Source organism: Buteo buteo, chromosome 19 (assembly GCF_964188355.1).
Source record: "Buteo buteo chromosome 19, bButBut1.hap1.1, whole genome shotgun sequence".
Lineage (NCBI taxonomy): Eukaryota > Metazoa > Chordata > Aves > Accipitriformes > Accipitridae > Buteo > Buteo buteo.
Genome location: NC_134189.1, coordinates 12,288,043 through 12,300,438, shown reverse-complemented (window position 1 = coordinate 12,300,438; position 12,396 = coordinate 12,288,043). Strand labels below are relative to the sequence as shown.

Below are 12,396 nucleotides of genomic sequence, written 5' to 3'. Positions count from 1 at the left end.
GAGGGGAAAGCTGTGGGAAGCACCCCTTTAGAATAGAAAGGTTACTGTATATCTGGTAAGGATGAGTTGATAGCCTTTAGACTGTGATTGCATATTTCTGGAGAAGCATGTTTGCTAATAAGATCTGAATTAATTTATTTTGTTTCGAGTTCAGGTATTGTCCTCAGCATGCTATTAACTAGATCAGTATGTGAGGGTTTTGTGTCAGCTGGTGAATTCCAGCAGCCCAGATGCAGAGTAGTAGTTGTTTACTGGGGCTTAGTAGCTGTGTCCTACCAGCAGGTGTCACTGAAGCCTGCAGGAATGACAGAAAATGCTGCATTGTGTCTTATCTAACTTTTGGGGTGGTTGATGCCAAGATTATTAATACAGTTACATTGTGCTATGTAAACAGTAAAATTAAAAAAAATAAACCTCAGCACTATGGATACTAGATCATTACAGTTCATTTTGGTTAAGACAGGACTGGAAGGACTGGAGTAATATGTTCTCAGGTAATATTCTGTTTAGTTTTGGTCTTGTTAATCTTTTTTTTTCCTCGTACATAACTAATTCATGTTATCAGGCATTTTTTTTTCTCTTAAGAGTCCAGTGGACCACTGGTTTTCAGTAATTGGTTATGTATATTAGAAGGATTGCTTATGTGTCATTGCACTGTCTGGTGTTTTATTCTTTCCACTTCTGTTTAGTTGGTATACTATTTCATTGATTTCAGGAATACGACTACTCCAAGCCTGATTGAATGAGTGAAGGAATACCATGATCTCTTTTCTCTTAAACATTAGCTGTGACGGCCAAGGTTTTGTTTGTTAAACTTACTTTATTCTTCCTAGAGGAAAATAATAGCCCATTTTTATCCCTTTAGAGCATGGTAAATGACAAATATCTTCCACATTAGGCTTGTCATGGCAAATCTGCTGTCAGGTATGTTCAGAATTCTGTTGTAGTGTAATTGATTTTTCAGATTAGAATGATACACCCTGAAGACAACGGTTGTTGATTAAAGACATTTTTGTGTCTATGTGCAAAATATTTGGCTTGTGTGGACAGTGGTTCTAGATTTGAGGTGTACTTTGCAGTTGGGTAGCACTGTTACTTTCCTTTAAGCAATGTGTTTATTACTGTGGTTGTGTTTTGTTAGGGGAGAGCCAAAGACATGGTATGGCGTGCCCTCTCATGCGGCAGAGCAGCTAGAAGATGTGATGAAGGAATTGGCTCCTGAGCTATTTGAATCCCAGCCTGATCTCCTGCATCAGCTGGTCACTATAATGAACCCCAATGTGCTGATGGAACATGGTGTACCAGTGAGTAGCACATGAGCATTTTTTACATAAGTACTCCTATGCGCTCTCTTTTTTTCATTCTGTGCCAGATTTGTGTAACAATGGTTTGGCATAACTCTGAAGAATTTTTATGGTGGACATTTACATATTCAATTCATTAGTTATGGGGTGTTTTTTAAAGCTATTTTCTAGAATCTTCCCTAGACTCACCATGAAATTTAAATTATCTTATATCAGAAGTGAGTGTGCCAAGCTTTTTACATAAAATCTTATAGAACAAGTCTACATTGTGTTACATTTAATTTTTAATTAAGAAGATCCTCACCCTGCCATAGCAGAAAGTTTGTGAAATGAGTTTAATATCTTTTGACAGTAAAATACTTGTCATATGTTCAGTAGAAATCTCAGCATTACAAAATGCTTTTTTGACCAAAAATAATTGGCTGCAGACCTTTAAGCAGCAGTCACTATAATTTGCTTTTGTCTTAGGATAGATTGCTTCCCTAGCAAATACCCCAACAAAGCAAACAATAAACAGTTTCCAGAAGCTTTTGCACTTCGTGGTGGATGGATTAAATAATGATAAAGAAACATCGCTTTTGTGATTCATAAAGTGAATTTTCAACCGTTGGCTTATATATTCAGCTTTTTTGAGCAAGGCTATAAATTGAGGATTCACTTTAAGAAGACAGAACCAATCTTTACCACTTTTGGGGTAGCTACCTTGCCTGTGGTGTTTTATAGGTAAAGTAAATGGTGTTCAAATGTCTTGTAATTACTTGTGTTAAACTCTCTTGCAAGTTTCTTTTTTTTTTTTTCTCTTTTATCCTCACTTGTATTAGGTATACAGGACCAATCAGTGTGCTGGGGAATTTGTTGTGACCTTTCCTCGTGCCTATCACTCTGGATTTAACCAGGGATATAATTTTGCTGAAGCTGTGAACTTCTGCACTGCTGACTGGGTCTGTTCTTTTGTATATGTTTGCTATGTCTTTGCTAGGTGACCTTTGCAAGGAGCGTGTTAGTAACTTAATTATCTGAAGAATAGTCTTTTAAGTTACATAGTATGTTTTATGTTTATAGTTCCTGGTACAACAGTTAAAGACTGATGTGAGTTTGTGTTACACAAAATAATTTTGATGAGCACATAATTTTAAGCAGCTCCAAACTGAAATTTTGGCACATGGTCTTCCTTTTTACGTATTGATCTAACCAAAAAGTGACATATCACAGTACCTTTAGCTAGTATTTCTGTGATGCCTCTTTCTGAATTTGATACACATTAATCTACTGTCTTGAACAGCTGTTGTCATTTGAATGTTGGAGGTAGGCATATAACAGTCTTTTGTTCTCTTTTTGTGCCAGCTCATTTTGTACCTTTTTAATTATATTAGTGCTTGTCCTAAGAGCCATGCCACGCCAGAGCATAGCTTACATGGATTCTTCAGTAAGTTGTCAAAAGTGTGTCCTATCACTGTCCAGGGTTTACAGTTGGAAGTTACCATCTCATTTGTAGTTTATCTATCTCTAACTTCTTAATACCTTCAAACAGGAATTTTAGTACTTAATCAGATAATTTTATTCATTCATCAGAAAAATAGTCTGCAGGTTTGACAGTGTGTCAGTGTTCTTTTTCTCTCCAGTGCTCATGATGTAATCTGTGTATAGCCTCTGTGAAAAACTGCTAAACTCACAGCAACCATGTGAAATTTCCTTTGCTTATGCAATATGTAACCAGAAATCTGTAGCAAATTCATCTAGCACTTTAAATTTTTTGCTTTAAAAGGCACAAAATGAGTGATATCGATTTTGGTTAACTCTAGACATCTTGTGGTAAATGTCTATGTCCAAGCATAGTAATATCCAGAGGGCAATGCATTCACCTTAGCATAGACCAGATGACTTCTTTTTGGTGCCAGTTTATTTCCACTGGAAGTAAAAAGAGCTTAGGATAACTCTTAAACTTGTGCCTGAAAGTTAGTCATGTAAGGTTATCCCCCCCCCCCCCAACATGGATATCGTCTTTGTCCTCATCTGTGCTGTGATTTAAAGTTGTTATAATTGGCTCTGTCCCATAAGATACAACTCTCTTAGTCTCAGTCTTTTCCCAGATTTTGTCAAAGGAAGGAAAGTGGGAGCTAAGAGATCGTCTTGAAACGTCTTTTCCCAGAATGACAGATGCTGGTTTTTTGTAGCTTCCCATTGGACGTCAGTGTGTGAGCCATTACCGAAGGCTAGGACGTCATTGTGTTTTCTCCCATGAAGAGCTGATCTTCAAGATGGCTGCAGATCCAGAGTGCTTGGATGTTGGGCTGGCTGCCATGGTCTGCAAGGAGATGACTCTAATGATAGAGGAGGAGACACGGTTAAGGGAGTCTGTTGTACAGATGGTGAGTAATAAAAGACAACTCTTACTTTGCTTGCAAAAGAACTTTTGCTTCCCCCTCCCCCTGCCTGGCTTAGAGTTTTTTAGCAAGTGTCTAAATTTTTTTGTTAGGGAGTGTTGATGTCTGAAGAAGAGGTGTTTGAACTGGTTCCAGATGATGAGCGTCAGTGCACAGCTTGCAGAACCACGTGCTTCTTGTCAGCTCTTACATGTTCCTGTAATCCTGAGCGTCTGGTATGCTTATACCATCCATCTGATTTATGTCCATGTCCCATGCAGAAGAAGTGTCTAAGGTACACAGGATTTTTTTTTCCCCCCCACTTTTCTTCCATATCCAATAGTTTGATGCAGACCAGTGACCAAACATAACATTTGGCTACACTTCTCTCTTCCTCTATTTAAGGAGTATTTTTATCCTCTTTGCTTGTTTCTTGGTTCCAAGGCAGAAGTTATTATATATGTTCTGTCTTTCTGGCCTTGTTGTAGCTGGAAAAACTCGATATAAGCAATATCCTGGCTTTTGTATGGGCATTGATACTCTTTCTGTGTTTTTCTTCCATATCTCCAGGTACCGGTACCCACTAGAAGACCTTCCTTCTTTGCTGTACGGAGTGAAAGTTAGAGCACAGTCTTATGACACTTGGGTCAGTAGAGTTACAGAGGCTCTGTCTGCCAATCTCAACCACAAGAAAGGTCAGACTTCTATCATTCATAGTAGGATGTCCTGAAACTCCTACATTTGTTCTGTGTTCTCATTTAATGAGAGAAACACTGTGTATTGTTTAGTGGAAAAAAGAAGGGAGCTAATCTGAGAGTGTAATGCAACTCTTAATTGTGCATTTCAAATTGAACTAGCCTGTTGGAACCTTGATTGAAGGCCTTTGAAGCAGTCTAAAATTGCTTTTGTTTTTGCATACAAATTATTTATGTACTGTTATTACAGATGTGATTGAGCTGAGAGTAATGTTGGAGGATGCTGAAGACAGGAAATATCCAGAGAATGATCTTTTCCGCAGGCTCAGAGATGCTGTGAAAGAAGCAGAGACCTGTGCTTCAGTAGCACAGCTGCTTCTGAGCAAAAAGCAAAAACACAGGTAGGACAAGCATTTTTTTAAGTTTCCATCTGTCCGTTTTGTTACTTGATTGGACCTGGAAATGTAAGAATGCTGAGGTCTCACTGCCTACTAACTTCTTTCAGTGTTTCCTGTCCTTAGTGCTGTGACTTATTGAGAGGTAGGGGAGGCAGATATGGTGACACAAAGGGCCAAAAAAGTGGCCTTGGTTGGAAGTGTTAAACATACTGTTTTCAGCTGACTTATGTACTGAAACGTGAAATCCTTTGGAGAAGTTGTCTTGTTTGATTGCTGATCAGGTATTTCTCTGAATGTGTGGGAGAGTTGTAGGGAAAGACGAGGAAAAAATGTAATGAAAGTAAGTCTTGACATGAATGTTTGTATTTTAGGTGGCATGGCTAAGTACATAGCTTAAAGCTATGGAAAGAAAATCTGCTAAAACATTGGATTGCAAAGCAAAATGCTTGAAAAGTAGGAAATACCAATTACGATTGGTGAGGCAAGCACAATTGTATCTTCTGGTACAGCATTTCTCAAAAATATAATTTTGCCAGCTGTTCTCAAGTTGCAGAATGTGTTGTCATGCTGGTGGAGTTACTGGAAGATGCAAAGGAAATGTGTCTTGCCAGCATTGACTGGGACAAAAAGATCTTGGGGAGCAGAACAGTGCAGAGAGCAATAGTTTGAGCCAGTCTTTTCCTTCTTGGGAAGGACCATGGGAGGCAGTGATGTGTGGCTGAAAAGTAGTGGCTTGCCTCAGTGACTTCTGGCAGTTTAGTTGCCTGTGTTGTCTGCTTGCCTGTGGCTGCTTCAGTGTTAACTCTGTCCCCTGGCCCTACCTCAGCACTCTGCTGGATGTGTCCCCTTGTTCTGTTGTCACGAACCTTCAGCAACATGTTCTTCTTTCTCTACTGTGCATTCTGTGCACTGAATAAAAGTCCCATAGAAAATCATTTGATCAGGTGACAGTCCTTAGTGTGCCAGAGGTGGTATGGTAAACTTCTGTAGCTTGCATTTCCTCTGCTAAGTATAAAATTTGGCTTTGTAGTTGGTTGGGTTTTTTGCATGTGTAGTTTTTGTGTATTACTTAAGACTTTTCAAGGGAAGCAGTAAAATGTAAATCCCTTGTTAATTATAATACCCAGCTTTGCTACACAGAACATAATGCATGTCATAATTGCTTGAATTTGAACACTGAGATATTAGTGTTACACCACAGACCCAAGTATAATACCTGATGTAATTGGAAAGCTATTATTAAATACAGAAGCATTTTTGCTGTATTTGAAGGGGAAAGAAGGCTCTTCTGTTTGGTTTTTATTGCTTGTGGGATCCCACTACCACAGAGGTATGGTCACTTAGAACTCTGGTCTGGGTGAGTAAAGCAAGGCTACAGGGGTTGCATTGCCCTGTTCCTGGTGAAGTTTAATTATTTTGGTAGCTCCCAGGTGTTCCTGGTCTGTTGCTGCTTCCTCCTCCTCCTGCTGTTGGAGTGTGTCAGCCTGCTCTCAACAGGCTTGCCTTCAGTTAATTATTTGGTGGATTTCCAGCACTATCCCAAGAAACACAAGGGGTAGAAAGATTTGACAACTTTCAATGGTGTGTCTGATCTAAAGCTGAAAGAATTCTATGAGGCAAAAAAAAGGACTTGTTTATACATCTGAGGGCTGTTGTATGCTAAATAGCAATATGTTACAAAATTGAGGTTTGAGAAATATTTTGATGAGCAGTGTTAGGAAATATAAACATAGAGGTCATGTTCAGCTTCTTTAACATTTATCTTCATATTTAATACATTGAGAAGGATCACATTTACGCAAAGGATAAGGTTATTAAAAAAGCAAATTAAAAATGAGTGTTCAAACTGAACAATTTGGCAGGGATTAAAGCAGCAATAAACTCATGGTCAAATGTAGCAAAAGAAAATCTATCCCTTATGCATCAAATTGTATATAAACCTGTAAAATAGGTAATGTGTAGCTGTGAAGGTGTGTCCAATATTCCAATCCTGTATCTCTCCCTGCTACTGAAAGTTGTGAGTTTCCATAGGCAGGGATAGTTGTATCTTTTCGTGCAGCGTCTCATGCTGTGGCATTCTGTGGTTGGACTAGGGACAGAATGCCAGTGTGATGTTTCAGACAGTGTGCCCTCCCACAGTGGTGTCTTGGAGCACTGCACCCCGTTTGCTCTCGCGCAGGAGTATTGGAGGCACAGTAGGTCCCGTGCAGCCAACACTCTTTCTCTCTGTTGTAGCAAGTTGAAGCGTGCAGTATTCTTTTTTTCCCCTCTGAGTTTTAGATAATGTGTAATTATATTTGATAATTAATCAAAATTTTACTTTTATGATTATATTTAAAGTCCATAGGTTGAAAGATCGAATTCTGGGTTTTTAAATGTTTTTTTAGTAATAAACTGTAGATTTGTTAGCAAGGAACAACTCTTCAGTGTTTCAAATCTGTCCTGCTTGTGAAGTTGTGCCTGCCAGTGATACCTATACCAAGAGTTTAATTTGTGCAGTGTATCGCTTTTAAGTCTTTCAGTGCATTCAGCAGGCTTGTTATACTTGCTTCGAGTGATATTTAATGGAAGTGTCTTTGCAGAACATGTCCTACTCAATAGCAGTCTTCTCCTGTTGCAAGGCCAGTTTCAGCAGTTCTTTGGTTACAAGAGAGCGCTCTAGAAAATAAGACTTCTTTTCAGAGCTTGTTGCTGTTGCGTATCTCAGATTTCTTGTCAGTGCTTGTCATGGTAGTCAACTTCTTGAGCTGCCTACAGCAGGCTTTTTGTTCTTTCACCTGTTTGGAGCAAACTCAGTTTGAAAGTCATCTAGACACTCCTACCTCTGAAGAGCAGGGTAAATTTCCTTGAAGGTGCTTAGAGGAATTACATTAAATTTAGTTTTCAAGATTTTGGACTTCTTGTGGAGTTTGGGGTTTTTTGAGTTCTCAAGTGATGAAGTTTTTTTCATAACTTCTCCATAATCTTGATAGCTTTCTGTCACTGGGAGTAAATCCAGGGATCATCATCTTATTTCTCGCCTAATACTGTTTAATTATGTCCATTCATACAGCAGACAGAGCCAAGATAGTGGAAGGACACGGACCAAGCTAACTATGGAGGAGCTTAAAGCATTTGTACAGCAGTTGTTTAGCTTGCCCTGTGTTATCAGCCAGGCCCGACAAGTAAAGGTGAGTTTGTATCTACTCCTCAGATAATGTCATGCTTTTTACTTTGTTTTGATTTTGTGGTGTGGGTTTGTTGTTTGGTTGTGGTTTTTTTTTTTAACAGATAATGTTGCCTGGTGTAAAGGATGAAAGGCTTTTTTCTTTAAGAATCAGTCCTGCACTGGCAGAGATGGATTTAATGGGGTGATTTATTTCTAGCTTCTAATGTAAAGCATATAGCTGCTTTGCAATGATATTTGTGGCCTCAAGAAAGGAAGTAAAAGACTCTGGATACGTCTAGCTCAGTGTTTCCCTGCTTTACTGGGTAATCTTGCTGTTGTCATTGAAGTTTTGCTGATGACATGTTGCTATCTCTCTGTAATGGAGTGGTAACATATATTTTCTGCTCATTTGCAAGCATGTCTCTAAGTGAGCAATGATGGTGTTTGTACTTTTATGCTAGTGTAGTCATAGCAGCTGAATATGTTGGGCTCAGTTTGGTAGCCTAAGCGTGGATATCTAGTGCCCTGTGAGATGCTCTAAAATATTCCACCTGGCTTCCTTTGCCATTCTGGAAGAATACCTTCGCTCTTGTGTAGCAGTTTCAGACAGTGTGGGGTATTGCACATGGTGGTCAGCATTTAGGCAAACAGAGCTCTTTATGTGACTATGTGTACACTTTTTAAGGTGTCTGTTGCAATGGGCATTGTCAGATGTGGTGGTCTCACTGTAGCTACACCAAGGTTAAAGATCCCCCCACCTGTCACTGTCCAGGTGGCCCAGTTTTATCTCTCTGAACCAGTTACTCTTATTCCAGTGTCATTAATGCTGTCTATAGTGGTGGAATTTCTGGTTAAATCCTACCTTTTGTGTGTTTTTGTAGAAACTTCTGAAGGTTATATTGGTGAGCTTCTTTAGGGGAGAGGGAAAGCAGTACCACGTTAGGGAAAGCAGTACCACATTAGCAATTGTTCTGTAAATACTTCTCAGCCTTGCTTTCCAGGTTACAGCCCCCTTAATCTGTATGCACGGCCTGCATTTCTTGTCCTTCATATATATCTTTGCACCTGTCTTTGAATGAATCTAGACTAATAAGTAATCCAGATCATACTGATTCCCCTGGCTGCTATTATCGTTTATCACTCTGGCAGTCTGTATCACAGCAAGTGTTTTCAGCAGCAATCTTAATTTGTTTCTCCGTCACTGATGTTGAAATGTTAAGTAGTGTTTCGCCTACTAACCAACTTCTAGAAAACTCTTCAAGACACATCCTTAATATAGATTTTTCACCTTGAGAAATGGTTCTTGAGTTGTATGTTAACTATTTATTAATGCACACGTTCTCTGATGATACAGTTTTAAGAAGAATGTTCTGTAGTGCTACATTGAGGGCCTAAAATTCTAAACATTACCGTATGTGCAGCTACCACTATATAATCAAACATATACTTTAAGAATAAGTTAGTCTTGTTTGAGAAGGCCTCTTTTCCATAAGTGTTTACTAGTTAGTTGTGTCCTTCTTCATTCATGAATTCTGTATTAACTTTTCCATGATAGTTCAGTGTTGATATCACAGAGAGACTTTATATTGGACTTTCTTCTTGTCTTTATGATATTGGCATGTTGTTGCTGAAAACAAGTACCTTCAGAAAACTATAGGACTCTAGGATGCAGATTTTCCAGGCCTGTTGATGCTAATCTTTATCCTTCAAAGATGTCCTTTAATGTGTTTCCCAGCAGCTAATCGAGTGGACAGTATATTATCATCCTCATATGACAGGATGATTTTATTACACTTCTTTCCACATACAAACCAGAAATATTTACTAATATTCATGAAATTTTATCATCATCTATTAATAGACCTATAAGATTGTTCTCAAAGAAGTTTTTTGTTTCTAATGTATTTAAAACCTGCTTCTAATTAAGACATAATTCGTAGATGACAGAGCTGCAGGCATATAATAAGCTCTCAACAGTTTTAATTTGTATTTTTGTCTAAATATTTTCTCCCAACTAGTCTTTCTTCCCCCCACCCCTCAGCCTTACAAAAGTCGTTCTGTTAAAGTACTCTGTGCATGTGTATGTTCTTGAAGCTTCAACATAATCATGAGCCAATAAAATAAATATTATCATTTTACTGGTTACTAACCATAGTCTCTTAGTTTCTGAATGAAGTTAGATAATGATCATTTATGCCTAAGCACTCACTAACTTTCAACATGGCATTTGAATGCAATTATCCATCATAATGAATTGCAAAATAATTGGCATGTTGGATGATGAGTATTTTCTAACACAAAAGGCATTATAATTATTAAACTGTAATAATTTACTGTTGTCACTATGAAGCATTCAGCATATGTTCCCTAAATAAAAACCTTTATAATGTAGGTCTTGTTCTTTTTTGTAAATGCCTTCTGGTTTCCAGACAGTCATGAAAAGCAGCATCAGACAAAACAGGCAGTAAGCTAAGGGTTAGGAAAGGCAGGTTTTGCTCCTCATTGTGCCATTGACTTGCTATCAGAAATACCTGTCTCTTTGTAAGAGACTCAGGAGTGAATCAATTGAGTATACTGGTTGAGTGTCCTTGAATGAATTTCCTGCAGACATTCTTTCCTGTCTGTTTGCTGTCTGATTTTTTTTTCATTGGCAGTGCCAAAACATGAGGATGAGGAGGATAACTGCAGCAGTGCAGTTGGATTTCTGTGAAATTGTCTCCTTTCATTAGAGGATTTTGCATTTTCATTTCTTTCCTTTGTTCAATAAAACCCTGATGTGTTTAAGTGGTGGGCCTGCTGTAGTAAATAGTAATTTCATACTTGACCACTGTTATTTTAGTGATCTTTTGGTATTCGTGTCCTTGTACAACTCTGGCTTGTTCTTTCTCCTCAGCATGTTTTTTCTCTTGTATATTACGATCATTACTGTAATGACCCTGATGCTAGATTGAAAGGATGACCTGTTTGCAGAAGTCCCCTTTCCCCCCACTAGTTTAAAATTAATGTTGTCTGGGCAATGCTTAATATTCTGTTTTGTTGGGAGCTGTGGTCAGTTGCAGTTGTACTATTTTAGGTGCAGAGTTTGATGCAACTAATATGCCTCGTGGATGAAACATTGGGCCACCAAATGAGTTTAGATGGTCTGTTACTTAATATGCATCAGACTGGGTGGCATTGTGTGTAGAAGCTCTGACAGATAATGTGATGATCGTATACAAATTCACAGCTGAATGATCCTTCAGTCAACTTTCCCTTTTGATTGTATGGGCATTTTTTCCTAATTGATTTGTACTGTATGCTACTTCAGAATCTGCTTGATGATGTGGAAGAATTTCACGAGCGTGCTCAAGAAGCTATGATGGATGAGATCCCAGACTCTTCCAAGCTGCAGGAGCTGATAGACATGGGCTCTGGCCTTTATGTAGAACTTCCTGAACTGCCAAGGTTGAAGCAAGAACTGCAGCAGGCACGGTGGCTGGATGAGGTGAGGTCCACCCTCTTGGATCCCCAGAGGGTCACCCTAGATGTGATGAAGAAGCTGATTGACTCAGGTGTGGGCTTGGCACCACACCATGCTGTAGAGAAAGCCATGGCTGAGCTGCAGGAGCTGCTTACAGTCTCAGAGAGGTGGGAGGAGAAGGCCAAGGTCTGCCTCCAGGCCAGGTGAGTGTTCCTTTGCAAACTGTTCTTATAGCTTACACTCTTCTGGGATTCTCAGCCTCTTTTGAGGAGTGTGGTGAAAAGTAGGGGCTTTGAAGCTGTAATGCGGTTTGTTTTTTTTTTTACCTCCTAGCAGTTTGATTTCTCAAGAGTTGGTTTTGAGGTTGATGAGTTGCAGTACAGTTGACTCCCTATCATGTTGCACAGTGGCAGGAGGCTGTGAGTGTTGCCACTGTCTTTGCTGTTCATCCTCCTCAATAAAAACCACCGAGTATGCCACACAAGACAGCTTCCTCGATGTTAAGGAGTTCTGATGCTGTGCCTTTTTTAACTTGATTGTGCAAAGTCCATCAGCTTTCTCACCTCTCCTGGTCTTTGGTAGCCAGTAGCGCCCTTCAAGAATTGAGCCATGGTATCCCACACTGCAGTGTAGTGATGAATTTGCATCACTAGCCTGTCCACTTCATGGCTTTAGTTGACTGGTATTTTGAGAGAAGGCTGGAATTGGGTTTTTCTTACTCTAGACCACGCCAAAGTATGATGGCTCTGGAGGGCATCGTGAATGAAGCAAAGAACATCCCTGCTTACCTGCCCAATGTGCTGGCACTGAAAGAAGCCCTGCAGCGGGCTAGAGACTGGACAGCCAAAGTGGAGGCCATTCAGGTAGGGGTTACAGCAGGGACTGGAATCTTCTGCTTCCATTCTTTTATTTAGACATGTTCTTTATTCCCAGCCCCTCTACCCACAAAGGTGACCTAAAAGGAAGCCTTGCTATAGCTGTTAAATGTGCTTACCATGTGCTTACCAAGCTCATGTGCTTGAATTTCT

General features: G+C 39.4%; 1 protein-coding gene across 2 annotated transcripts in view; it reads left to right on the top strand.

Moving 5' to 3' along the window:
- Window positions 1–12,396, top strand: part of KDM5A (lysine demethylase 5A) — a 52,467-nt gene that overhangs the window by 22,787 nt on the left and 17,284 nt on the right. For both annotated transcript variants that reach the window (XM_075051055.1, XM_075051056.1), the window contains exons 12-20: window positions 1,142–1,304; window positions 2,126–2,245; window positions 3,479–3,673; window positions 3,781–3,962; window positions 4,238–4,362; window positions 4,613–4,763; window positions 7,813–7,930; window positions 11,216–11,571; window positions 12,093–12,231. In XM_075051055.1, coding sequence (XP_074907156.1) covers window positions 1,142–1,304; window positions 2,126–2,245; window positions 3,479–3,673; window positions 3,781–3,962; window positions 4,238–4,362; window positions 4,613–4,763; window positions 7,813–7,930; window positions 11,216–11,571; window positions 12,093–12,231 — 1,549 coding nt within the window. The remainder of the gene's footprint in view (window positions 1–1,141; window positions 1,305–2,125; window positions 2,246–3,478; window positions 3,674–3,780; window positions 3,963–4,237; window positions 4,363–4,612; window positions 4,764–7,812; window positions 7,931–11,215; window positions 11,572–12,092; window positions 12,232–12,396) is intronic.